The following is a 26,935-nucleotide window of genomic DNA, read 5'->3' on the forward strand; positions in this document are numbered from 1 at the left end:
CCAAAGACCCCCATGTGTCGACTGGTTGAGTTGGGTAATTCAGTCAGTGTTTTAAGGGGGGAGGTGGCCGGCAGTCCAAGACCATGATACAAGGGGGGGCCAATAGGCCCCCACGCAAGCATGGCGGGGCCCGGCCCCTCCCACACCCCGTCCCTTTCGGGGCCGCTTGCCCCGCGCCCTCGCCCCGGAAGTACTGGTGTGCTTCCGGGGCGAGGGGGCGGGGTCGCGGCGGCGAAAGGGTTAAAAGCCTGGGGAGCGCGGGAAGCGGCCTCTTTGTGCCCGCGCTCCCAGGCTCGCTCCTCGCCCCACCGTGGGGCCGTGTAATTTTCCCCACCCTCCATCCCTTGTTAGCAGACCTTGGGGCCTGGCAAATGGTGAGAATCAGGTTGGTCAATGTGCCAGACTATAGGTTTAGGGGGTTTGATCCAGTAGGCCTTGAATTTCCCGTTTACTGGAAGGTAGAACAGATGTAAATATTTTGTGCAGTCCCGTGATATTTAACTAATTCTCTCCTTAGGCCTTTTTTCCCGCTTACAGGAGTATCTGTATATGTATATGTTTTGTGCTTTGCTGTGTATTAACAATTTTCTCCTTAGGCCTTTTTTCCTTTTAGAATAGCAATGTCGTATTTATTATGTGTGTCTGGTGGTAAGGTCATTAATCGGTGAGCAGCATTTTAAGGTCCTTACGGGGGGGCGGACCCATTCACGAAAGGGGCCGCCCGCGGGAGGGGCAATTGGTCTCTCTCAGAACTTCAGGGGCAGGATATGATATCCCGTTTTAAAGGGTGCGGGGGAGGGAGTCTACGCTTTCCTCAGGCTGGTAGCCACCCCTCACAACACTGTGACGTCACTAAGGTGCGCGAGTGTCTGGGCCCTCCTGTTATGGTTAAATGGAGTTCAGGGAGCGCACGTGGGTGTAACGTGCCCTGGGTTGCGCATGCGCATCTTCAACGTGAGAGCGCAGCTGTAAAAGGATCTGACACCGGTTGGCGACCTTGCCGTAGGACTTTATTAAAAATATTAGAATGCAGTTTAATTTTCAGGATGATTAGATTACGTTAGGAAACACGCTGTACTAGCTATTTGTTAAGGTTAGCCCATCATACCATGTCGAAACGGATGTCAATCTAATCTTCTGAAAAGTGTGCATTTTAATAATTGTCAGAAATGTTTATTTGATTAAAATTTTTGATTTGTTTTTATATTTTAATAAATACGGCCAGGGGGGGGGCCCGTACCCCCCCTTGACTTCCAAAGACCCCCATGTGTCGACTGGTTGAGTTGGGTAATTCAGTCAGTGTTTTAAGGGGGGAGGTGGCCGGCAGTCCAAGACCATGCGAGATGCCCTCTTGGTCTGGAGCTACGCAGGACACCTGCAACATCGGTTGAAGTATTGTCTACAACGCGTCACCGCACCGGTGCTACGCATTTCCAATAGGAGGTTATTGGCACATGGGGAGAGAGGAGGCAGAATTCAATGCCTGAAAAGGGAGACTCAAACGGACTTGTACCCGCCCCCCCAGGTAACTGCGCAGGAGTGGGGTTCACCAGCCAACACGGATTGAGGCATCTCCTGATGTCTGAGAGGCCTCTCACTGTATGGGCACTCATGGAGGACTTCAACTCCCAGGATGCAGCGGCCTAGGGAGTGGAGCGCAAGATGTCCTGCAACCTCAGAAGCAGAGGAGGGGCAAGTAATCACCTGAATGGGAGTGGCCACAGTAACAGCTATTTTCGATCAGACCCCCAGGACATTGTTTTAACCTTTAAAACGGCCACAGCTAATTAAGCGAAACGCGTCTGCCGTGCATTTCAAGATTGTTGCACAGAGAGCGCCAAAATCATTAAAGTCCGTTTGAAGCCTATCCCGGAGTTGTCCCGCACTTTGTCCTTACCTGGAGAAAGCCTGGTGGTTGTGTTTGCCAGCTTGCAGGTTGTGGCCTAACAAGACACTCTTTTGGTCTTGGGCTACGCGGGACACCTGCAACCTTGGTTGAAGTATCTTCTCCATTGCGTCGCCCCCCCCCCCGTGCTACACATTTCCAATAGGAAGTTATTGGCACATGGGGAGAGAGGAGGCAGAATTTAATGCCTGAAAAGGGAGACCCGAACTGACTTGTACCCCTCCACCCCCCCCCCCCGAGATAACGGCGCAGGAGTGGGGTTCACCAGCCAACAAGGATTGAGGCATCACCTGATGTCTGAGAGGCCTCTCACTGTATGGGCACTCATGGAGGACTTCAACTTCCAGCATTCAGCAGCCTAGGGAGTGGAGCACAAGATGTCCTGCAACCTCGGAAGCGGAGGAGGGCAAGTAATCACCTGACTGGGAGTGGCCACAGTAACAGCTATATTCCATCAGACCCCCAGGACATTGTTTTAACCTATGAAACTGGCACTGATTATGCTAATTAAGCAAAATGCGTCTGCCGTGCGTTTCAAGGTTGTTGCCTACAGAGCACCAAAATCATTAAAGTCAGATTGAAGCCTATCCTGGAGCTGTCTTGCACTTTGTCCTTACCTTGAGGAAACCTGGTGGTTGTGTTAGCCAGCTTGCAGGTGCTGGCCTAATGAGACACCCTCTCGGTATGGAGCTACACGGGACACCTGCAGCCTTGGTTGAAGTATTGTCTACAACGCGTTGCCCTCCGTTTGCTATGCATTTCCTATAGGAGGTTATTGGCACATGGGGAGAGAGGAGGGAGAATTTAGAACCTGAAAAGGGAGACAAGGGAGACAAACTGACTTGTACACCCCCGAGGTAACTGCGCAGGAGTGGGGTTTACCAGCCAACAAGGATTGGGGTATCACATGATGCCTGAGAGGCCTCTCACTGTATGGGCACTCAAGGAGGACTTCAACGCCTAGCATACAGCGACCTGGGGAGTGGAGGGCAAGATGTCCTGCAACCTCAGAAGCAGAGGAGGGGCAAGTAATCACCTGACTGGGAGTGGTTATAGTAACAGCTATATTCCATCAGACCCCCAGGACATTGTTTTAACCTTTGAAACGGGCACTGATGAAGCTAATTAAGTGAAACACATCTGCTCTGCGTTTCGAGGTTTTTGCAGACAGAGCGCCAAAATCATTAAAGTTAGTTTGACGCCTATCCCAGAGCTGTCTCGCACCTTGTTCTTACCAGGAGGAAGCCTGGTGGATATAATATTTATATATATATATATATTCACTGAAAAAACCATAGGTTTCAGGGACGTTATAGTTAGTTGGAGATTTCGCTTGTACAAAACCATAGAGATTCGGCGGTTATAGTTAGTAGACCTAACTATAACCGGCGCCCCTGCAATGCACTGCTGATGACGTCTCATTTTACATCACTCATGACATGCTCAGTGATGACATCATCCACGTGATCATCTGATGCAGCTCCTCATACCCTAATAAAACCTTTCATACACCCACTCTAAAATACAGACCACCAATATCGAAAGCATAGCCGAACTATGCAATGAACTGGTGCAATCGCTGGTCCTCTCCAGATTAGACTACTGCAATTCTCTTCTTACCGGCCTCCCCAAATCCCACCTGTCCCCACTTAAGTCTGTTTTCCATTCAGCAGCTCGCTTCATCTATGGGGCCAAAAGAAGCGATCATATCACACCGATGTTATCCACCCTTCGCTGGCTCCCCTTCGAGGCTAGAGCTATCTACAAGACCGCCTGCATCACCCACAAAGCCTTGCACTCCTCCTCTCCTCGCTACCTGGCGAATAAACTGAAACTCTCTGGAGGCTCTAGACCCTCACGCAATGCGGAGAATCTTCTACTTGAACCTCCCACTTTCAAGAAGGAAAGAACAATGGCCCAATCCTTTTCAGGCAACGCAGTGAGAATCTGGAACTCACTCCCGCCTCAGCTCCGGACCACTGCCTCCTCCCAGGCTTTCAAAAGGGACCTCAAAGTTCTCCTCCTCCAGAGACACCTCCAAAAGTGATTCACGTCCTCTTGGTATTTGGAGGAAGACGTCCCACTACTGTTATTTTCCATGCCCATGGAAGTGCCTTCCCAGGGTATTCCTGGGGTTGGAGTGTCTGCCTCTTTGGAGTTTTTTTCCATGTACCGGTGTCTGGTGCCCTTGTGTAACATGCACACACCACTTTGCCCCTGTATCACACGGTTTGCTACCTCTCACATGTTTTTATCTTTGATACTTGCACAAGTGCCACCCTGCCTACATAACGCTTGTTCGTGTGCCTGAGTGTCTAGCACCTTTTGCAGTATTACACCTAAAATGATACTTTGTTCTCTCTTGTAACCGCACACTTGTCACTTTACTACCTCATGTATTTTTGGCTGCTCACAACTTTCACTACCCCATGTATGCTGTTTGCTCACAACTGTCTCTGTTACCTTTACTACCGCATGTATTTTTGGTTGCTCACAATTTTTACTACCTCATGTATTCTGTTTGCTCACAATTGTCATTATTATCTTTACTACCTCATGTGTTTTTGGTTGCTCAAAATTTTTAATACCTCATGTATATTGTTTGATCACAAATGTCACTATTATTTTTGTAACGTAACGTATGCTTTTGTAAGGTTTCTCATTATGTTCCATGTCTGTTCCTTTTGTGAAGCGCTCTGACACCTTCGGGTAAAGTCCGCGCTATATAAAACTGCATAAATAAATAAATAAATAAATAAATACCTTCCCTCTGTGGGCCATTAATAGATCTGCTGCTGACACCTGGTGGCCTGGAGGGGTATAGCCCGTAGCCTGCCTCCTGCTCCTGTCCCGTCTCAAGGGATGGTTCGAGCTGTGCTCCGGGCCCCGCTCACGGATGCAGACAATGACGGGCCCCGCATGGTTATCGTTCATCAGCCCCCGTTGAGCGCCCGAGGGGAGAGAGCTCTTTAGGCGGAGCAACGCTCGAGACAGAGGCCTGGCTCATACCCTCCAGGTCATCAGATCCTCGAGCACAAAACGAGCAAATTATTTAAAATGTTTAAAGAATGTTATGTAGCAGTGGGAAGACCCGACAGTATCAGAGCACTTTACAACATTTTTAAAGTCGATAACAGTCAACAATCAGTTCAAGAAGACAGAGCGTTGAGGGTCGAACCAGGGATTGACCAAGAGAAAAATATATATTTTTAGTACAAACATATCGATGTATAGAATGCCTATAGCGCTGGGCGAGTGTTGACATGAGGGTAAAGATGGCGATTGAGGAGGAGATCCTTTAGCTGATTCCTAGAGCTCATGAAGGGTTAGTCATGGTATATACTGGGAGTGAGTTCCAGATTTTTGGGGCATTGCCCGAGAAAGAGCGTGCCAGGGTTCTTTGTTTTTTTGGGGTGGGTTGAGAAGCAAGGGGTGTTCAGACAGAATATCGGAAACAAAAATATAGTGAGACAAAAAAGTGTGTTAAGAATATTGAGGGGAAAAAATATCAGGTAAGCAAAGTGTTACTATATAGAACTCCACATATAAGTACCATGACGATATATATATTGAAGCTCGTGGTGACGATATCCACCATTCCTATGTGACTCTTAGAGTATATCCAGTCATATCCCTTCCCTATGTATATAGAGATAACTCTAACGACTAGTCTCCTATGTGACTCTTAGAGTATATCCATGTGTATCCCTTCCCTATGTATATAGAGATAACTCTAATGACTAGTCTCCTATGTGACTGTTAGAGTATATCCATGTGTATCCCTTCCCTATGTATATAGAGATAACTTTAACGACTAGTCTCCTATGTGACTGTTAGAGTATATCCAGTCATATCCCTTATCTATGTATATAGAGATAACTCTAACGACTAGTCTACTATGTGACTGTTAGAGTATATCCATGTGTATCCCTTCCCTATGTATATAGAGATAACTCTAACGACTAGTCTCCTATGTGACTCTTAGAGTATATCCATGTGTATCCCTTCCCTATGTATATAGAGATAACTCTAACGACTAGTCTCCTATGTGACTTTTAGAGTATATCCCCTCCCTATGTTGATAGAGATATTACTAGTATAGGCCTAGAGTATATCCATTTGTATCTCCTCCTTGTGTGATTTTATCTCTTGTACATTTGCAATTTTTTCTGTTTGTACCTTTTTTGTAACGCATGTAATCCTAAGTCCGTATGCTTTCAACTGGTTCTTATGTAATGCAATAATTTGCAATCTTTTTACGCATGTAACCGTCAGTCCTTATGTTTTCAACTGGATCCTATGTAAAGCGCTCTGACACCTTCGGGTAAAGTTCGCGCTATATAAAATTGCACAAATAAAACTATTGCAGTTAGTACATACCTGCTCAGTGATTCATAAGTCTTCACACACATCCAACCACTAACCTTGATCATCACAAGACAAAATTCAACCCAGGATACCCCTCAGCACTCTATTTCAGCAAGCAAACAATGGAAAAAACAATACACAAACCATGAACCATGTCCTTCCTCTTCACATTAATGGGTACCATGACGAAAAGGAGACAGCGACCGTGGACTGTCACTCACACAGGAATGTAAGAGCTTGTTCTGGACCTCTGACCTTAGCTCGCACAAAAATAAAGGCAAGTCTATTAGAATGTTCTGTGATTGTGTAAAGTTTGAAGTACAAACAGATTGAAAACTACTTACGACATCCAGCCAGTGTCCGCCAATCATACACCGTGGCATCCTTCTTCCGGCAAGTGGCTGCATACGTTTGAAGAGCTTTGCATAGGAACTGCTTTGCTCCCCCATTCATGACGACATCATAAACGCAACTTTTAAAGAAGTCATCAGGGAGGACTATGGCATGGCAGTCTCTGAAAGGTCCATCCCCTATTTGAATGATTATGCCACAGTACTGAGGACCACCGTATGGCCCTGTATTGGTCCCATCGAAGGATGGGCAGTTTCCTGGGTCTGAGCAATAGTCCGTGCAAAGGGGATCAGCATCAGGCGCCTTCCAACTGCGAGTCCAGTCTAGGATGGAGGTGGCAAGGCTGCCACTTGGGGTTGTCATGTCATCTTCTGTCTGGTCATTGAAGTTTCCACAGAGACCGCAGACTGCACCATGATAACTACTGGAGAGGCTGATGTACAGATTTGAGTCCCAATCGTAGAAGAGTCTGAGGCCGAAGTCTGTGTTCAGAGCCACACTCATCCCACTCTGGTAGGCCCTCAGCCTGCCTCCACCTAAGACCACAGGCAGGCCTGTAGCAATGCCATTCACCTGTAATAGAAAGAGAGCAAATGGATATGTATCTAGATGTATCTTGCTTTACCCTTTGTCTTATTCATATTTAAAACCCTGTTCTCCCATGACATTCACTCTTTCTAGTTCAATCACTTCACCACCCAAGAATGGATTTTCCTTCCTGTTACTTCTAAAGGAGATCCCTACATGACACTGCCCTTTTTGTACTAAGAGCTACTGGCTAGTTAGTAACTCATGCAATATTATATGGTAACTCCATTGAGCATTCTCTCTAATACTGCTACTCGAGGCTATGGTAGAGAGTCAGAACTGGCGTTTCATTTTCATACATTTCATACATCTTCTTCCCCCTGTATTCAGTAAAATATTGGTCGCCCATTCGCTCCCAAGTGCATCTAGTCAGTAGACTATTAGACCTCAGGGAGCACACCCCATTCACTGAGCTTCTGGATATTTTTCTGCAAAGGCATTTTTCCCAATTTTTTTAGCAATGTGTATAAAATTGGTATCCACAAACACACACACACAAGCGTATATAATATAAGGCTTTTTATCTGTATTATCTGTTTTTTTTCTTTAGTGTTCAGCTGACACTGGTTTGATATCATAGTACCTGTTAGACCTGGCATCTTTGGCGTGGTTTCCCCCTATCTTTTTGCCTCTACCTCCTGTATTTTTGATGCTGTGCGGGATTTCGTTGTTGCTGGTTTAGATGCTTTGGGCACTTTGACACTGCTGTTCAGTGTCAAAGTGCAAGTGCTCCCTGTGTAAATTGTTATTGTGATTGGTTATCCATTATTGGCATATTTGTGTCACCAAGAAGTCCCTAGTAAAGTGCACTTAGTGTACCCGGGCTGGTGATAATACATGCTACTAGTGGGCCTGCAGCACTGATTGTGCCACCCACATGAGTAGCCCTAAAATGGTGTCTCAGGCCTGCCAACGCAGTGCCTGTGTGCAGTCTGTGAACTGCCATGTCCTCCTGGTCAGTATCGCCACTGGCCAGGCCTAACCCTTCCCTTTCTGTACACATTGGTCACCCTTAAGGAAGGCCAAAGGTACCCCCTTGGGCAGGGTGCAGTGTATGTGAAAGGTAGAGCATGGATGTATGACATTACAACGCATGCTTTTACCACGCATGCCTTTACAACGCGGTTTTTACAACGCAAACCTTTACAACGCATATCGCTTTGGGGTGCTGGATAGTGAATAGTTTAATTTACTATTCCAACTCCAGTCCCTGTGGACACTAGGGAAGGTGTTGGATAGTAAATTAAACGTATTCCCTATCCTAGAGCGCCCCCCAGCGCAATGCGTTGTAATTGTTTGCGTTGTAAAAGTTGTGTAGTAAAGGCACTGCGTGGTAAAAGTTGCGTTGTAAAGGATGTTTCCCGTAGAGCATGTACTAGTGCAGGTGACATACTCTGGTAGTGAATTACAGCAATTTTCGTTTTTCACTATTGAACGGCTATCTTGCCCCATAGGCTATCATGGGGAATGCTGGCTACAGTGGCTTCCAGCATATCTTCCTATAGGAGCAAGATGGGACATAAAAGTCTGGTATCCCTGAAGTCAGAATGTAATAACACATCTTTTAGGAAAGGTTGTTTTTAAATCCTTTCTTTGAGAACAGCACTTTTAGAGATTTGCTGTTCTCTTGTCTGACCTTTCTGTTTGCCTTGGCCTGTTTGTGAATTGACTGTCTGGTTTGTGAGTGACAGGGGCTGGGTGGCTCCCAAAGGCTGAGTGGGCCATCCCTGGGCTGAATACCTCCATCTGCATCTAGAGTGGTGGGAGGGGGTAGCACCTGGGCCTGCATAGGGCTGTGCCTGCCTTCCACAATGCTGGCTCCACCTCCTGCTGGGCGGCTGATGACTCTGACCCTCTCTTTGAAAGGAGAGGCCAGGAAAACAAAGTGCTCAAGGAACACTCAGAACAGGTTCAGACCGGGCTGAGAGCCCTCCTGCACAAAGGGTCAAAGACTTTTAGGGGTATAAGTACAGGACCCCTGACTACAGAAAATTAGATCATCTTGGAATCAAGAAGGAACCTCTGCCAAGGAGAAAGCTGAAACTGAAGGAAGACGGTCCTGCTGTTGCTCTGCTGGACTGACCTTCTGTTGCTTTGCTGCCAAGGAGAGGGGAAGGACTTTGCTTTTGGTGCTGTGTCCCCTTGCTTGAAGGAATTTCCAAGTGCCTGAGAAGAGCTGGCTCCCTGTTAAGAAGTCCCAGGAACAAAAGGACTTCACCCCCAGCTTCCCTGAACTCTGCTGAGAGAGTTCTGTCCTTCCTAGAGCGCTTGGGCCAGTTGTGGTGCCTTTAGAAGTTGTACCTGTGTTGGGAAGCTGGAAAGCAAGCTTTTAAAGATTTTCTGCAAGTTTTGTCGCATCGCTCGCTTGCGGAGCGCATCCCTGTCAGTGCAAGGAAATTCCCGCCGCTACGAAGGCCAAGATCGTCGTAGCGCCTGTTGCCGTTGCCAAAGTCATTGCATCCTTCGTTTGTGGGACGCACCAGACCGATGTGGGAAGATTACCATTGCTGCGAGTGTCGTCGCAGAGCCTGTCGTCGAGGGGTGAGATCGTTGCACCGCTTGCTTGCGGATCGAATCACGTCGCTACGAGTGTCGGCGAAGAGCCATCGCATCGAGGAGCTGCAAGAGGAAGATCACCGTTGGTCCACGCATCGTCGCCCCGGAGATCGTCGCAGCCCCCAAAGATCATCGCATCGTGCCTTTGCAAACTTTTTCCCTACGGAACCTCCGCACCGGAATCCATACAAGGTATCGCATCCCTCCCCATACAGACTGGAGTCACCGCACCACGCCCACTACATCCAGCAGGGCTGTTGCATCGCCTCCCCAGGGTCTCAGGAGTGACGCATTGCTTGTTTTCCACCGCACCTGTTTCTGTTTTGGAACTTTGTCGCATTTAAAGGTACTGTTGGTTAAACGTGATGCAACTGTGAACTTTTCACGCAACTGTGGATTATTTTATCGCAACCTTAAGAACACTTTTGAAACCATATTCTTGAACTGTGTAGGTTGGATTTTTGTCGTTTTGGTCTTGTGTAGTTTAGATTAAATACCTTTATTTTTCTAAACTGTTGTGGAGTCAGTTTGTGGTGTTTTTACTGTGTTACTGTGAGTGTTGGTACAAATACTTTACACATTGCCTTTGATAAGCCTTGACTGCTGGTGCCAAGCAACCAAGGGGGTGAGCAGGGGTTATCTAAAGAGTGTATCCTCCTTACCCTGACTAGAAGCAAGGGTACCTATTTGGACAGTATTACCTACCTCTGCCAACTAGAGATCCCCGGTTCCAACAGTACAGTTGCCTTGTCAGATCTAATTGTATGCTGGAGTCTGATTAGGATGGGCTGGAGAGTGACCTATGTACCAAACGTAGGTGATAGTGCATGAGAACCATAGATGGGAGCCAACCATGGATCAAGGGACTTGACTTGTCTCAGTCCCCAGATTTGAACCTGCTAACTGGGGAGGTAGAAGTTTCAAATTAGAACCCTCGAAGACTTCCGAGGCACATTAAAGCTCAACCCAGTCTTTTGGACTTTGGGAAGGCTCTCAAGACTTGGCTTTTCATTTCCCAATAACTCTGCTGTTTTATTCGTTCTCCTCTCAACTAGCCTCAAGATGCCCCTGGGGGCATACAAGCACTTTAAAAAAATGTTTGACACGTAGTGTCTACTGCAAATGCCATAAGTTTTGGTTTCAGTCTCACTAATATTCAGTCCCATATAGTTCTTCATCATTTAGTTGTCAGATGCAAGAAGGAGATGATCTGTGCATTTTCTGCAAAGTTCCAAGTAAGGCCATAGGATAGAATCAAATAGATAGGGATATAAGCGATGTGTTGAACATGAAAAAAACATGGTGGAGCCATATGGGATCCCGGAAAGATAATGGCAGGCAAATATATGTAGGGAGATAAGTGTAGTGTACTAAATGTCCTGCACTGTCTTCTTATGTAGGAGACCTTGTACTGGAGACTGAAGTCGAAGGTGGGTTATAGGTCTAAAAGAATGAGTAGAGATTGCTTTTTCCCATTTGTCATTTCATATAGAAGATAGAAACAATTCTTCTCTTTGACATGGATACAAGCTGACTCTGTAGCCACAAAATAAAATATTATCTGGATTTGTAAACTTCATGTTCACCCCATCAGATAGCTTTGAGCTGAACAATAAATGTGGATTTTGACCCAAATAAATGGGCCTCATTTTATCAACCGCCGATAAAAACATTCAGGATCGAACCAAGATGTTCACATTGGTTGCAAGAGTCCATTAATCCATTAGTCCCAACTATCAGTCTGGGTGTGGAGAGTGTTGTTTTCAATTAAATTCATCAGCTGTAGAATGGCCACTCTTTCAATTACCTTTATCAAAATCCATATCTTGGTGAGTGGTATATTCTTACTTTATTGACTCTCAGGCCCTATTTATGAGGTAAAAGTATAACGCAGGAGACTTAGAGGTCTAGGAAAATATTCCCAGCTCAGATATTGCGTTGAGATTAATTTAGGCCAGTTCTGCAGAAGAACCGCTAGCCAGGACTCCCTAGTAAACGGTCGGCAGGTGTGGGGCTGCTAGAGATCATGACTTTCAGCATGAGATGAAAACATTTTGTAATCAAGAAGGTGGGTGGTGAGTGAAGTCAATTGACGTGGCTATGAAGTGACTGACAAAAGTGAACATATGTGAAAGGGATGGAATTGAGATGACACTCTCACAATAAGGTAGGCATCGTTATTCCACGCATTGCCCTTTAAATGATTAACGAGTCACAGAACTATCAAGAAGAATCCAACATTCCAGATCAGTTTCCAGGCATACAAGAATTAAAGCTAGTTTGGATTTAGCACTACAATCTTTTGGTAGCTACCTGCTGATTCTGATGCTCGAGAATATGGCCTTATTTGCCCTTTCTGTGCTCGAAAAAGTCTTAGCGGAACCACTTTAAAAATGCTCGCCAGTAGCAGAGGAATGCATCTTGCACCAAGTCGAGATAACATGAACGATGTGACAAATGGGCAAGCATGGCTGGAGTATAGAAACCTGAGACAGCACATCACTGAATCCAGTGACCAAAGGACTTTCTTTAACATGCATAATATAACAGGGTTTTAAACTGCAATGAATTTTCTACCTTTGGCTTTTTAACTGGTTTTAATGAAGATGTTCTGTAGCAAATGTAAGAACTAAAAAGGCAGTTATGGCGGAGGAAAGTATACTGAATGTCTATTTATAAAAAAAAATCTATTCTTTTAATAAACTTAAACTTAAACTTTCTATGCTCAGGTTAAATTTGTAAATTATCAAATCTGTGGCTCCAAAACCTCAGCATAAAATCACGATTGACTTTATCATAGATCTTTATCTTCAGGAACATTTTGTGTCATTACATTTACTACAGGCACTTTTTCAAACAGTTTTCTAAGGAAATGGCCAATGTCTTTGACTGATATTTTTCATTTTCATGGTTTGTCACATGCTAATATTTCTAAGAGAGAAGCTCTTTATTGTTCACATTTTTAGAAATGTTGATATAAAGCATTGGATGTTGATCAAGCTCTTTCATCTGGTTTTTAACCTCTGCCCAATGGGCAAAGAGAACTAAAAATTCAAAGCCTAGAAAAATATGGTGTGACTGTAATACTACCCAAGGGAATTGGTCTTTCTACTTGCCGAATGTGGGGTTTCCCTATAATACTGCAACTCACAAAGCTGTTAAGATTACATTTTTTTCTGTATTTAAGGATCCCAAGAGATGGCTGCAGTGAGGTGTGGGACCTTTCCATCCAAGCTAGACTGTGCCACAATTGTAGTCTTACCTAAGGAGGACCTCCCTCGTGATCAGTGTTTGGCCTAATGTCTGATCTCCTTCATTAACATTGACATTAAGATTGATGCGAAAGTCCTGGCGACGCGACTGTCACATGCCGGGCCACATCTAATCCATTCAGACCAATGAGCACACATCACTGTATCAGGAAGGTATAAGCCACGCTCTCTCAATTGCAGGACATTGAGGGTTCTCTGGCCCTCCTGTTAATCGACTTTACTAAGGCCTTCAACACAGTATCATTGGAGTTTCTGGATGGGATCCTCTGGCGGGCTGGACTGGGGGAAGTGCTCCGCCACATGGTGCCCTTGACGGGGATTCAGAAGGCCATTGTGGGATCCAGTCCTTAAATAGGCTTCACATAGGGCTAGGAGTGTTCCCACGGCCACTGGAGTTCTGTGTTTATCTTGCAGAAAGTATTTGCCAATGCCAATCACAATGGTCAGAGAGGTGCGTTCCCTGCGATCTGAGTTACAATGTTGTGGTTAGTAGTGAAATTGTTGTGCCTCCCCTTATTTATAAGGCAGTGTGAAGCCACTTAACATGGCTTAGCAGTGTTAAGCCCCTTAACAATGTAAAGATAGTCCAATCAAGATTAAAAGGTAACTTCTTTATTGGTGAACATGCAGGCCCATCTCACATCTTCATCTTCTCTCCTTCAACTGACTAACTCATCCTACAATTCTGGAATCCTACCACAGAGCATCACCCAGTTGCCATGGAGCTGGATGTATGCACTGCAGCCAATATACTACATCTTCTCTCTTTACAATTTAAAAAATAAAAACAAAGAATACAGTACTGGTACATACATTACTAAGCAGTATAAAGGAATAATCTAAAGTAAGAAGAACAACAAGTACATAAATTACTAAGAACTATAAAAGAATAATCTAAAGTAATAAGAACAACAAGAAGTGTAAGTGTAATAATAACACCACCCCACTTCCTCTTGACACCATTAATTTCTTAAAATTTACATTACAGAACTCTTGAATTTTGTTGGAACTCTCACTGACCTGCCTGCGCGTGTGGTCTTAAATTTGCTACACATGGCTTGTTCCAAAGGTAAGGACACACTGGCATGTGAGTCACTATTATGAGGTGCTTTCTCAAAATTGATGACCTCATCCCACATCCAATCCATTTGCAATTCTGTTGTGATGCCAAACTTTATTATCACTTAGTTTAGCGGATTTGGAGTATAACTCCATCACTTGTAATGGAGATGTGGATTTGCTATGACCTTTCCTGACTTTAGAACCTAGTTTTATTTTTACCCAATCACCAATCTGCAGATCAGCTTCATTGGTGGTATGTTTTTTTTTCAAAATTGTTTATGTAAGATTCGTGAATCTTGCGTAATTTGGAACAAACTAAATCAAGAGACCATTTTCCACACACTTTTTTACTATTCAAAGCAACATTATTTTTTGTCAAGGGTTCTCTCTACCTCTAAGAATTCTAAACAGGCTATAACTTGTGCAAGTGGGAGTGATTCTATATCCCAAAATAGTACTGTACAATTCTTTCTCCCAGTTCTTCCCTGCACTAATGGCTGCCTGTATGCTTCCCATAATGACCCTGTTGAATCTTTCAACAATTCCATTACCAAATGGATGGTAAACTGGGGTTTTTCTTTCAATAATACCATTTCTTTTTAAAAATTGAAGAAAATTATTAGATATGAATTATGGTCCATTGTCACTCAGAATGTGTCTAGGAATACCTTCACGTAAAAATAGCTCTTCTAAAAACAATACAACTTCTTTTGAGTCACTTTTCTCTGTAATCTTAATCTCAGGCCATTTAGAGTAGTTGTCGATGACCACTAAGATACATTTCACATAAACATGATTATCTTCAATGGGACCCAGCCAGTTTATGCTCAAATCTTCCCAAGGATCCTCAAGACTTTGTCTAAACCCAGGAGAAGGTTTGAATACTCGTTGACCTTTGTCAGCATTAGCACAAGTGGAGCATTGCTGGACAAATCTTTCAATATTTTTATCTAAGCCAGGCCACCAAAAGGACATTTTAATTCTAGATTTAAGTTTAATTATTCCTAAATGGCCTTCATGATTAATGGATAAAATTCTGACACGTAAATTTGAAGGTACGACCACTCTTTCACCCCTACATAAATGGTTAAAATCATCAATACATAGCTCCTCCTTGATTTCCCAGGACGGTTTTAGGTCTTCATGTAAATTCGATTTGTTAGGCCAACCATTGATAACATGTGTGGCAACAACATTTAAAGTTGTATCCTCCCTACATTCTTCATCACATTCTTCTTTTGAGATGGTATTTACAGTGTTCCCACCAACCTCATGAAAAATGGCTACATTATAATCTTTACACAAATCAAAAAGATTGTCTTGAACAGGTAAAGGAGACCTACTCAGATAATCTGCAACCTGGTTGCTCTTCCCTGGTAGGTATTCAACCTCATACGTAAATTCCAATAGTTTAAGACTCGGCCTAGCTAACCTGGGAGTGGCCTTTAGTATACCATCAGGTGTAAATATTTTAAGTAGAGGTTTGTGGTCAGTGCGCAAGGTAAATCTAGTACCCCAAATGAACTGCCTAAACTTTTCCATGGCCCAGACTGTAGCTAGCATCTCTTTCTCTATAACAGAGTATTTCTCTACAGAAGAGGTGAGAGAAAGAGATGCAAACCCAATAGTTATTTCAGAACCCATGACATCAACTTGGGACAGGACTGCACCCAAACCTTTTCCCACTAGCATCGGTGGTGATTATACTATGCGCTGTACTGTCAAAAGCTTGTAAAGGAAGAGCAGATACAAGTTCATTCCTTATCTTATCACTTTGAAGATCATCGCTCCACTGGAACTCCTGTCTAACTTTGAGAAACTGTCTAAGGTTGAAGGTTTAGTTGGCAAAGTTTTGTACAAATTTTGGATTTAGGAATGGGGGCATTTTCAATGGCACTAATTAATTTCTTCTAGGCGCTACACTATCCCCACTCACTTCGTGTCCCAAGTATGTAACTGAATATGCCAAATCTACGTTTCTTAATTTCAGCTGTTAGGCCCTTCTCACCCAGGATTCTTAATACTTTATTGAGTCTGTCATTATGCTCTTCTTTGTCCCGGCCCATGATTAAAATGTCATCTTGAAAATAAGTGACTCCATTTACGATCATGATCAATTTGTGCATAAGACGTAGAAAAACTGCTGCCGCAGACGCTAATCCGAAGGGCATTCTGATGAAGTGATAACATCCAAATGGTGTAATGAAGGCAGTCACATTTTTGCTGGAATCATGCAAGGGTGTCTGGTGGTAGGCAGATGTTAGGTCGATAGTCGAAAACCATTTTATACCTTTCGTTTGAGTCTATCCTGGGCAAAGGAAACTTAACTATTAAAATGTTCTTGTTTAGGTCCTTCAAGTCCACACACAGACGAAGACGGCCGTCTGATTTCCTCGCAATGACCGATGGGGCCAACCATTCTGCGCTCTCTATGGGCTCAATCACACCTTTTTTTCCCAAAATATCTAATTCATTCATAACAGCTTCTTTTACACTTATGGGAATGTTTCTAGCTTCATGGGTGACTGGAAGAGCATCGTTCTTAAGTACAATTTTGTGTGAAAATCCAACTGATTTGCCGACCTCACCTGAAAAAATTGTGGGAAATTGTTGAACAATTTTATCCATAAAAATGTTGTATCTCCTTGTTCCAAGATCATTACTTGGTTATCATACTTAGGATTAAGGATGATCCCAAGTGCGCCCTGGTCTATCCATCCCAGAACAGAAGGACCAACCTTTGCCACATAAAGTTTGCCCAAAGCTTCCCTACCCTTAAATTCAAGGGTTTCTTCTACAAATCCAACCATGGGGATTTTTTCACCAGGAAACGTAACTGGCTGTATGTCAGGGAGTAATACGTTTTTGTTTAAGGTTTCAGCAAAAAGTTCATTCGAAACGTCACGTTGAATAATAGTGTACGGGGAACCTGAATCTGGTACAATATGTATAAGGATCCCCCGAATCCTAATGTCGTAAGTAGTTTTCTTTTTTGATTTGGTGTTGACGTTTGACACAATGTCATTGGAATCACAATTGTCGATAAAGCACAAAATCCCTTCATCACTAGAAGAATTAGAATTATCATGTGCTTCTGTGATACTATCATTAATACACCCAACTGACTTTTTTCCTTATTTAATCTTACTCTGCATGCTTTAGTGAAATTACCGATTTTACCACAGTACGTGCATTTATATTTTATTGCTGGACATTTTGCGTCATTAGCATAATGACCGTTATATCCACATCTATAACAATTGGGAATCTTGTTAGCTTTAAGTTTGTTGGGAACATTAGAATTTTTCCTGACATCAAATAATGAACGTTTAGCATTTTTCTTTGTATTACTGTGAGAGACTTTACTGACTGTTAAACCTTCTTTATTATCTTTAAGTGCGACTTTCACACAACTTTTAGACATTTCTGCTTTTCTTACAATAGCAAAAATGTCATTAAGGGGAGCGTCCCCACAAGTCCATAATTTATCTTGAATAGATGAATTATTGGAATGCATCACCAATTGATCTCTAATGAAACTGTCATGAAGTGTACTAAAATCACAATTGATGGCTAACTTCTTTAAAGAGGCTACATAATCTTCTACAGGCTCTGTTTTCCCTTGTTTTATTTTGAAACAGTCATACCTACTAATACCCACACATACGGGAGGGTGATAATATGAATCCAAATCCTCAAGATCATCAAGAAACACGTTAGCATTGCTATCTGATCTTACTTTCTTTTCCATTTGGTTAAAAACTCTACTGCCCTCAGGACCAAGACTGTGAAGAAGCATTTTCTTTTTTCTAGATTGCGTAAATGCTTCATCAATATCTTCCTCCAGTGCTCAATGTACTTTAAAAAATAAACCTTCCAGTCAGACCATTTAATTAAGGGTTCACCTGGTCTTTGTAAAAATGCGACAGTAGTGTTTAAGCTACTTTGAGATGCCATGATGAGTGCAAAATTGAATTTGAGTAACACTAAGTTAACCGTAAATATTTCTACAAAAGAATAGTAAAGCATGTAAATAAATTAGATCAATTACAAGAAGGTGTGCACATCACCGTGAAGTGGTAATAATAAATAGATGTGCGTAAGCTACGAAGGGTGTGCACATCACCGTGAAGTAATTATGTTCATGTTGATGTACAGTGTGCACATCACTGAAGAATACTGAAAGAAATTTGAAGAATCAAAGTACCATGGAGTTGAATAAGGAAAAAAACCTTTAAATCGTGAGTAGTGTAAATCCTCTCTTGTTCCGACAAGAGATACTTGCTGCCAATGAACAGACGTGTAACAAAATGGAGGCGCGCAGGGTCACGTAGCGTGACCTTGCACGATGACGTTTGTTTCTAATATATGTCACAAATCTGCTTCTGTGAAGGCTGGAGAATCGGGGCATGTAGTTGCTTCTCTGAAGACGGTTGTATGTCAATACAACGCGGTTGTTACACCACACTACCATTACAATGCGGGCTTTACAACGCAAGTCGTTACCACGACTTGCGCTGTAGGGTGCTGGACTTAGGAATAGTACGATTTACTATTCCAACACCAGCCTACGTACAGTAGGAAAGGTGTTGGAATAGTAAATCTACTATTCCTTAGCCTAGAGCGCCCTCCAGCGTGGTAACGACTTGTGTTGTATTGCCCGCGTTGTAATGGTAGCGCGGTGTAACAACCGCGTCGTAATGGATGTTCCCCCTGAAGACTGGAGCGTGCAGTGCTAGGAGACACAAGTCTGCACGCGAACGCACACAATGCGCCACTCAAATGATGCAGTCAAGATGTCGTTAGAGTAAACGCCACAGCGCCGCTCGTATAATGCGGCCGAAGCCCGCCGTTACAGTGATGAGGTAAGAGAGTTCATTGGTTGTAAATATGAAGCACATGACACAGTTCGCCAATCACAACAGGCACTTGTTGATGATTTTTAAATAGCAAACGAATGAAAAAATGTCCACTAGTTCAAATGAGATGCTGTTCGAATAGGATAGCCAAAATGCTTCTTTCACAACAGAAATCACAGAAAATGTGCAGCACCTAATGAAGAGTCATTCTACAGTCAGCTCACTCAGGATATTCTATTTAAGGTTTAGTTGTAAGTTTAATCCTGAGATTTGCTATTTAAGGATGAAAGTTTCTTCAAGTTAAATATATCTCCAGATATATTAGCAAGATATTCCTTAAAGTAAATCCACTGAAAGTATATTAATGAAGATTGTGAGTCGAAAAAAAATCACAAATGCATCCAAATAAGGATAATTAAAATTCCCAAAGAAACTGGATCTGTATGGGTCCTCCAAGATAGTCCAATCAAGGTTAAAAGGTAACTTCTTTATTGGTGAACAAGCAGGTACATCTCATATCTTCATCTTCTCTCCTTCAACTGACTAACTCATCCTACAATTCTGGAATCCTACCACAGAGCATCACCCAGTTGCCATGGAGCTGGATGCATGCACTGCAGCCAAGATACCACAAACGTGGCTTAACTCTGCCTTGTAAATAGGGCAACCTTTCACACTGTATTTTAGCGTGAAAAAGGAGGGCAATGGGTTTTGCAGTGGGTGTTCCACTGCAACACTTATTGCTTTTGATGCTGCCTCATATTTATAAGGGCAACGTAAATAGGAGGCAGCTCCAATATTAAGACCAGGGAAAACCTGGTCTTAAACAGGCGAAACAAGTAGAAATGCTTTATTTGTCTTCGTTTTTGCTGTTCCCATGTGTGCTGTCTTTTGCAGCACACTTAGAAACAGCAAATTGCCTACGATTGTTTATGTGTAGAAAGTTCCCACTTCCTTCACATAAATTACCGGCCGTTACCGACCGGTAAATGCCTACCTACATCGGGCCCTTAAAGAGCTACGGTTAGGACAGCTCCACACTAGTCCTAGCCAACAGAGCTCAATGCATTTTGAGAATGTTAACATCTGCTGTGAAACACGGCCCTAATTCAGCTGGGGCAGTCTAACAGCACTAAAGCGTTAAGTGCAGTATAGCAGTTCTGAGATAGATCAGTAAATACGAAAAAAGAAAAAGTAGCACAAAAGCATTTTTTTTAGAGTTGAGAGGGCCAGTCCTCCAAAATATAACATTAGGTGTGGGGGGAATAGGGGGTAGACAATGGAGGAGCACATGGCGAAAGCAACTGGAAGTGGGTGGGGGAAGGGGAAAAATAGCACACAAGGGAGAGAAAGGGGACAGGGAAGAAGCACATAAGTGAGCAAGATGGAGCACAGGGGAGAGAGAAAGTTTGAAGGGGGGAAACACGAGGGAAACAGCAGCACAGATAGCAGTAGGAGGGGTATTTAGCAGGGGGGAAGCAAAGAAGGAGAGAGTTGGAAAACACATGCACTCTCATGGAGCGCTCAAGCAAACAGAAATAAATTTTTTCCTAAAAGTAAGCAATGGAAGGATAGAAGCCAGTCAATCAGAGAGATGGTAAAGAGTCTATACTCCAGAGGAGAGACAAATACAACATGGACAACCGAGTACAAGGAAAGGCATCGAAATAGAAGCAGGGAAATTAGTGACAGTAAAACAAACCAGTGGTAAGCAATGGGCAGGCAGTAAGCCCCTGTAAATTCTTGATAAGCCCGCTGTGTGTTTTTGGAATCCAGAAAGCTTCTACAATTGTGTATGTTTGTCCTAATAGAGTACATCCACTTTACATAAGAAGTGATAAGTTGCAAGAGAATGAATAGGAAATAGTTACATGAAAATAGAGGAGACAACCAAATATGGTAATGAACACAAAGAATGACATGAGAGAGTGAATTTACTACAGCAATGGCAGGCAAAGCAATACCCAACATCACTGGGAGGAAAATAGTCATGGAAAAAGTGCAAGATAGGCTGTACAGAAATAACACAGCGTATCCCATTGATCAGTGGGAAACCCCCAGAAATCCCTGGAAAATTAGGAGCACAGGCTACGAGATCATGGTGAAAAAAATTAAGAAGCTGCTGATAGTCAGACATTGAAGATAATCTAGGTTGGAGTAGCTGAGTAGTATTCCAGCAGGCAGAAGAAGGAGCAATTACAGGGTACACAAGAAAGGGAGGGTGGTAGAATTGGGGGTCTCTAGTTGGCACAGGTAGGTACTTATGACAAATAGGGACCCTCTCCTCTAGTCAGAGTAAGGGGGATTACCGTCTTAAAATAACCCCTGCTCACCCTCTAGGTGGCGTGGCGCGAGCAGTCAAGACTTATTTCAGAGGCATTGTAAGTTAAGCATTTGTGACCACATACAGTAACCCAGTGACAACACTACAAATGGACACCACACAAGGTTTTATATCAAAAATAAGCTATACTTTATATAGAGTTACCACAAGACCAATAAACAACAAAAAGAATCCACAGTACTATTAACTTTCAAGAGTTCTTGTTAAAAAGGCTTAAATCAAGGTTCTGTGCGAGTCGGTAGCCTGGGCAGACTACTGCGTTGTTGAAAATAACAGAGTCTAGCAAATCCAGCGGGCCGCGTCGGTACGGGCCCACTCAATAGTTGACAGACTCAGTCACAGTACCTTTTACTTGGGGCGGCCGGCACGGACGTGCGAGCCGGTTCCGGTGATCGTCCCGTTGCAGAAAGGAAGCGTTGCAGGACGTGGTGTCCCTTGATACGGTGCAGGCAGCGGCCCGTTGACAGAGTTGGTGGATCCGAGGCTTGCGTTGCAGGGTAAGACGGTTCTTCGTTGCGGTGCTTGCAGCTTGCGGTGCGGCGAACAAGTCGGAGTTCGGGAGCTGGCGTCGGTCAGTCTGGATAGCGGTGCGAGTCGGGCAGTGCGTCGCAAAGCGTGCGAGGCCGTGCCCAACTCCGGTGCGATCACAGGACTCAAAGTCGGCAGCAGTGACCGCGTCGGTCAGACCAGTTTGATTCGGTGTAGTGTGGCGTTGCATGTCACGGTGTCCTTCCAGTCGCGGTGCAGGCTATGGCGCATTGACTGAGTCGGTGAGCGCAGAGCTTGCGAAGTTCGAGGCAGACATTGCTTGGTGCGGTGCCTACAGGACACTGGGCCGGTCGTAAGAGTCATAGCTCCCTGCCTCTGTAGCCACTGGTTTCCAGCAGCAATTCACAAAGGCTGGTGAAGTCCACTGGTCCTGGGACTTCGGTCAGGGGGCAAGCTCTCTTCCAAGCCCTTGGAGATCTTTGCACAAGTTGAAAGAAAAGTCCAAAATTATTTCTCCTCTATTTGGAAGTCAGGCAACAACTGCAGGCCAATCCCCCAAGCTGCACTTCAGCTTGGGAATAGTCTCTCCTCAGTTTCTTCAGGTTCCTTCTCCTCAGCAGAGGTTTCGTCTTGTAAGTCCAGAATCGATCTAATTTCATGGGATCAGGGTCCCAATACTAATACCCCAAAATCCTTTGTGCCCAGTTCAAGCCAGTTCTAAAGCACTCTGTTTGCCAGAATTCTCCTTCCCTTTCACAGCACAGGGCAGGCACATCAGACGCCCCAGAGGAGGTGGAGCCAGCAATGTGGAAGGCAAGTACAGTCCTGGAGTACATTGTTGACAGTCTTCGTCCTCTTCTTTCAGTGTGCAGGGCAGATACATCAGACACACCACAGGGGGTGGAGCCAGCATTGTAGAGGAAAGGCCCAGCCCTATTCAGGTCCCAGGTGCAACTCCTCCCTCCCATCTAGATGCAGATCGCCCTATTCACCACCGGGCAGCCCCAGCCTGTCTCCTGGAATTCCCCAGCCCTGTCACATAAAAACCCAGACAAGAAATACACAACCTCGCAGAGGCAGGCTCGAATTGTTAGGCAAGCAAATACCTACTTTCTAAAAGTGATATTTGCAAACACAGAACACTAAAAGATGTATTTTATTATTCCGAGTCCAGGCATACTAAACTCGAATTTCTACCATGTTCTCTGAGTCTGTTAAGATTATAAAGTGTAATAATTCTAACAGCCCATTCTGGCCTATGGAGAACAGGTAGCCTTGCAATAGTGAAAAACGAAAATGGCTATAATTCACTATTAGGAAATGCCACACACATCAGGGCTTGTCCTACCTTACACTTACAATGCACCCTGCCCTTGGGCCTACCATAGGGGTGCTTAATATGAAGAAAAGGGAAGGTTTAGGGACTGGCAAGTGGGTGCACTTTCCCAGTAAGCATGACAGTACCAGACTGCACGCAGGCTCTGCAATGGCAGACCTTAGACACATTTTACAAGGCCGCTTTGGTGGGTGGCACAACCAGCGCTGCAAGCCCACTAGCATTTGAATGTACAAGCCCTGGGCACACTCAGTGCACTGTACTAGGGTCTGACAAGTAAACCAAACATCCAATCATGGAACCACTAATCAATACATCAATTTACAGTAGGGAGCACTCGCACTGTGGCACTGGACAGCAGTGGCACAGTGCAGATAAGCATCTAACACCAGCAAAAACACATGAGGCAACAGAAAAAATGGAAGGGAGACCCACGTCAATGGTGCCAGGTCTAACAGATGGGATACAAATTTGTATGAGTTCTTGCAAGAAGTCAGAACGAATGAAGAGTTGGCTATAGTGCCCTAATAAAATATACACAAACATCTAGTGTCCCAGTAACTAGTGGGCGGGAATTCTGTGAACTACTGACTTATCGCAGAAATAATGTAGTCCAGTAAGTAATAGGAAGGAATGCTGTGACTGATAGAAGGCATAATGTGACCACTAACTCACGTGCAGACATTCCGTGGCATGGTGACTGATACGCAGCTAATATATATGACTTAGCAATGGATACATCGGATATGATATGCCCTAGTAACTCCTGGGCTGGCACCATGAGGCACAGTAGCTGATTGCAGACATTATCTGGCCTAGTACCTGATGTAAGCTGGAAAATTAAATAAAATAATTAAATAAATACGTTTGTGTGCCTAAGAGTGATGTGTAGTTTGTTTTACATGACGAACAAAGATTGCCCCTGGTAGGTATATGAATTTGGAGTGAGAGGCACGTGGCATGGGAAGTTGGTGGAAGAAGAGAGAATGCGAGGAAAGTGGTGTATTATATGATGTGGTTGTGCGAGCACACCGTATAATACACTAATGATATTGACTTGGGTCCACTTAAACCTGAGCTCAACCCTGGATACTTGGGCTTCAAGCAGTCAGGCCTAAACAAAGGAACATGTGTAAATTACTTTCAAGCACCAAAACAACATAGTAAGAAAGTCACACAACAATAAAGAAAACTGACAATGATTTATAAAAATAGATCTTAAATTTGACTAGTGTGTTCTGGAGATATGGATTTTCAAGTAAATCCTAAATCACTGCTTAAGCGGAAGGATTGGAAACTTTGTAAATCTTTTATAAAATATGTTTGGCTAATCTGGCCTGTTTTGGGTGGCCAACTCTGGTAGGGAGGAGGTCAAGGGGGCCAGTAAGGAATTTTAGGAAAGTTGCGTTGTCACCAAAGCAGTCTCAAGCCAGTTCTGGGCTCTATGGGTGACCTGCCATAGGTTTAACAGAGTGGTCCTGATGCAAGGTATACGGGTTGCTTAAGATGCTGTAAGATGCAGAGGATGTTGTGCAGGCAAAGGGCGGGCTTTCTGTGGCTGCTCCTCGGTCCATGTTCAAGGTAGGGTGACTTTGGCACAGCAATCGATGTCAGAGTTAATAGCCAATGGGCTACTAGAACCTTTCCCACCTGATGATGACTACCTGCAATGCATGGCATCTAACTATCTCAGAGTACACTATTCTGCCCACTACCAAGATGGCAGAACTCCTCTCTCAGCTTGGTACTCCTCTCTATATGTGTGGCTACTTGGGGGCTACAAGCCCATGAAAAAAGCGGTTTGGCAATTGTGCTCCCCATCAACCTGAAAAAAGCAGCCCTTCTTGTGTGTGTCCACAAATTGCACTGCAAGGGTGGCTTTCTCTTTGAAGCTCATCTTTTGAACTCACACCGTTGTGTGGCTTCCTGCCTGAGAGAGGTAGCCCCTCTTCCAATGGCAAGCCTCTCTTGTTCCCGCTCCTCTACATTATTCACACTTCTCCCCAAGAGGACAGAGGGCTGTCTGGTGGCCAGAATGTGCAAATGGCTACTGAAAAACCTGGGCAACAGAGTGGCTTTCATGAAGTTGCATTTTGTTATATGTTACATTGAATTGGAGTTGGGCATCAAGTCTGGGTTAATGTAACAATTATTTTGATACCTTGAAGTTCAACTTCAGTAGCTCTATTCAGAGGTTAGCACAACTGTAGCCGTACTCACCAAGGGGGTACTAGCTTTTTAGCAATATACAGCACCCGGCCTTCAGACACAATAGCCTTGTTGTAGGTGTGACTTATATATATAGTAAACAAGCATTTGCAATGCAATAGGTCTAGCATTTGCAGATTTTAAGCTATTGGCATTGTAAATAACAATGCCTTTTATTTATCTGTTTTCAAAACCAACACATAGATAAAAGGCTATCAGTTACAATGCCAATAGCTCAAACTCTCGCAAATGCAAGACATATTGCATTGCTTCCCACTATATGAATTTTGTGTGGTGTCCCCCTCTGTGAATATGTCCTCTAAAATCAGTGTAGTTTGCTGCCCCCTGCATCAATGTAGTTTGATGTCCCGGTGAATAAATGCAGGTTGGTGCCCCAGTATGAATGTGTCCCCCCAGCTTAAATGTAGATTGGTGTGCCCTGCATGAATGTAGTATGCAGTCTACCTGTATGAATGTAGTTTAGTGTCCCCTTCATAAATGTAGTCTGGTGCCCCCAGTTTGAATGTTTCCCCCTGCACGAATGCAGACTGTAGCCCCTGAATGTGTGTAGCCCTTAAAATGTGATATAGGGTGAGTGGTAGTCGGGACACCACTCTCCCCTTCATCCTGGATGTCCCGCCCCTTTGCATCCCATTGACATGGCACTGCACAACTCCTACAGGAGCGACGCGCCTGTGCCTGACAGCTTGACCCGTAGGTTTAGGGTTGATTTTAACACAGACAGACCAGCCACCTTCCGTCCAGTGACACTGTTTCAGGAGATAAATACTGACTTTCAGCCAGTTCCGGGGTCACCGCCTCACCTGAAGCAGCCCTGGATGGTTTTCTAAAAAATGCACTGATAAGTGGAAGGGGTCCCCAGTAACGGAGGGGGGCGCTACTGTTTAGTCAGAGATGCACATGTCTTATCTGGTGCAGCCACACTGCTCCCCCTAAAAACGCTGCCTCTAAGAAGGCCCTCCTGACCAAGGGAGCAAAGGGGTGGAGGGGTAGAGGAGGGGGGTCAACTGGGGTTACCCGTGTGCCAGGAGACTCCCCGAGTGTCTTCTGGGGGCAGCAGAGCCAGCATTCATGTGGCGTCTCGGATTCTGGGCCGCTTGATTATAGAAATATAAAAATACATTAAAAAAATTGTGAAACTTGTAGGGACAACAGAAAATGGTAGGTCAGACACCCAAGATCCACCCACGTCTGTCCTCGAAAAGGCCAAGGTTAAACGAGTTCATATAGAAAGGACACTTACTGAATCTACCCCCAGGTTGGGCGCACTCTCTTGAGTCAAACCTGTGCCCTGCGGCACGCGCATGAACCGTCCGGCGGCCTCTGTGCCGGGCAGCTTCAGAAGATCAATGCTGCTATGAATGACTGCAGGTCAATGCCTGGAGTGAACATGAGGTCGGGGGCGTCCCGCCTTCAACCAGGGCCCAGGGGAAGTCAGAAGCAGGGTTCAAAGGCGGGTGGTGTGTAAATAAGTGCACACAGCTGTGCAGCCTGCAGGGGTGTAGGTGGGCACTACTCAGAAACCTCTTCCAGAACCATTATTAAATCCAAGTCGTGGCCTCGGCTCACCCTACC

The 26,935-nt window shown here is 44.4% G+C and overlaps 1 protein-coding gene across 1 annotated transcript in view; it reads right to left on the bottom strand.

Moving 5' to 3' along the window:
* The window catches only part of LOC144769652 (IgGFc-binding protein-like), a 620,904-nt gene that overhangs the window by 273,998 nt on the left and 319,971 nt on the right, over positions 1-26,935 (bottom strand). The window contains exon 12 of the mRNA XM_078653827.1: positions 6,619-7,198. Within this exon, the coding sequence (XP_078509953.1) occupies positions 6,619-7,198 (580 nt within the window). The remainder of the gene's footprint in view (positions 1-6,618; positions 7,199-26,935) is intronic.

The sequence above is a fragment of the Lissotriton helveticus genome, chromosome 7 (genome assembly GCF_964261635.1).
Source record: "Lissotriton helveticus chromosome 7, aLisHel1.1, whole genome shotgun sequence".
NCBI lineage: Eukaryota > Metazoa > Chordata > Amphibia > Caudata > Salamandridae > Lissotriton > Lissotriton helveticus.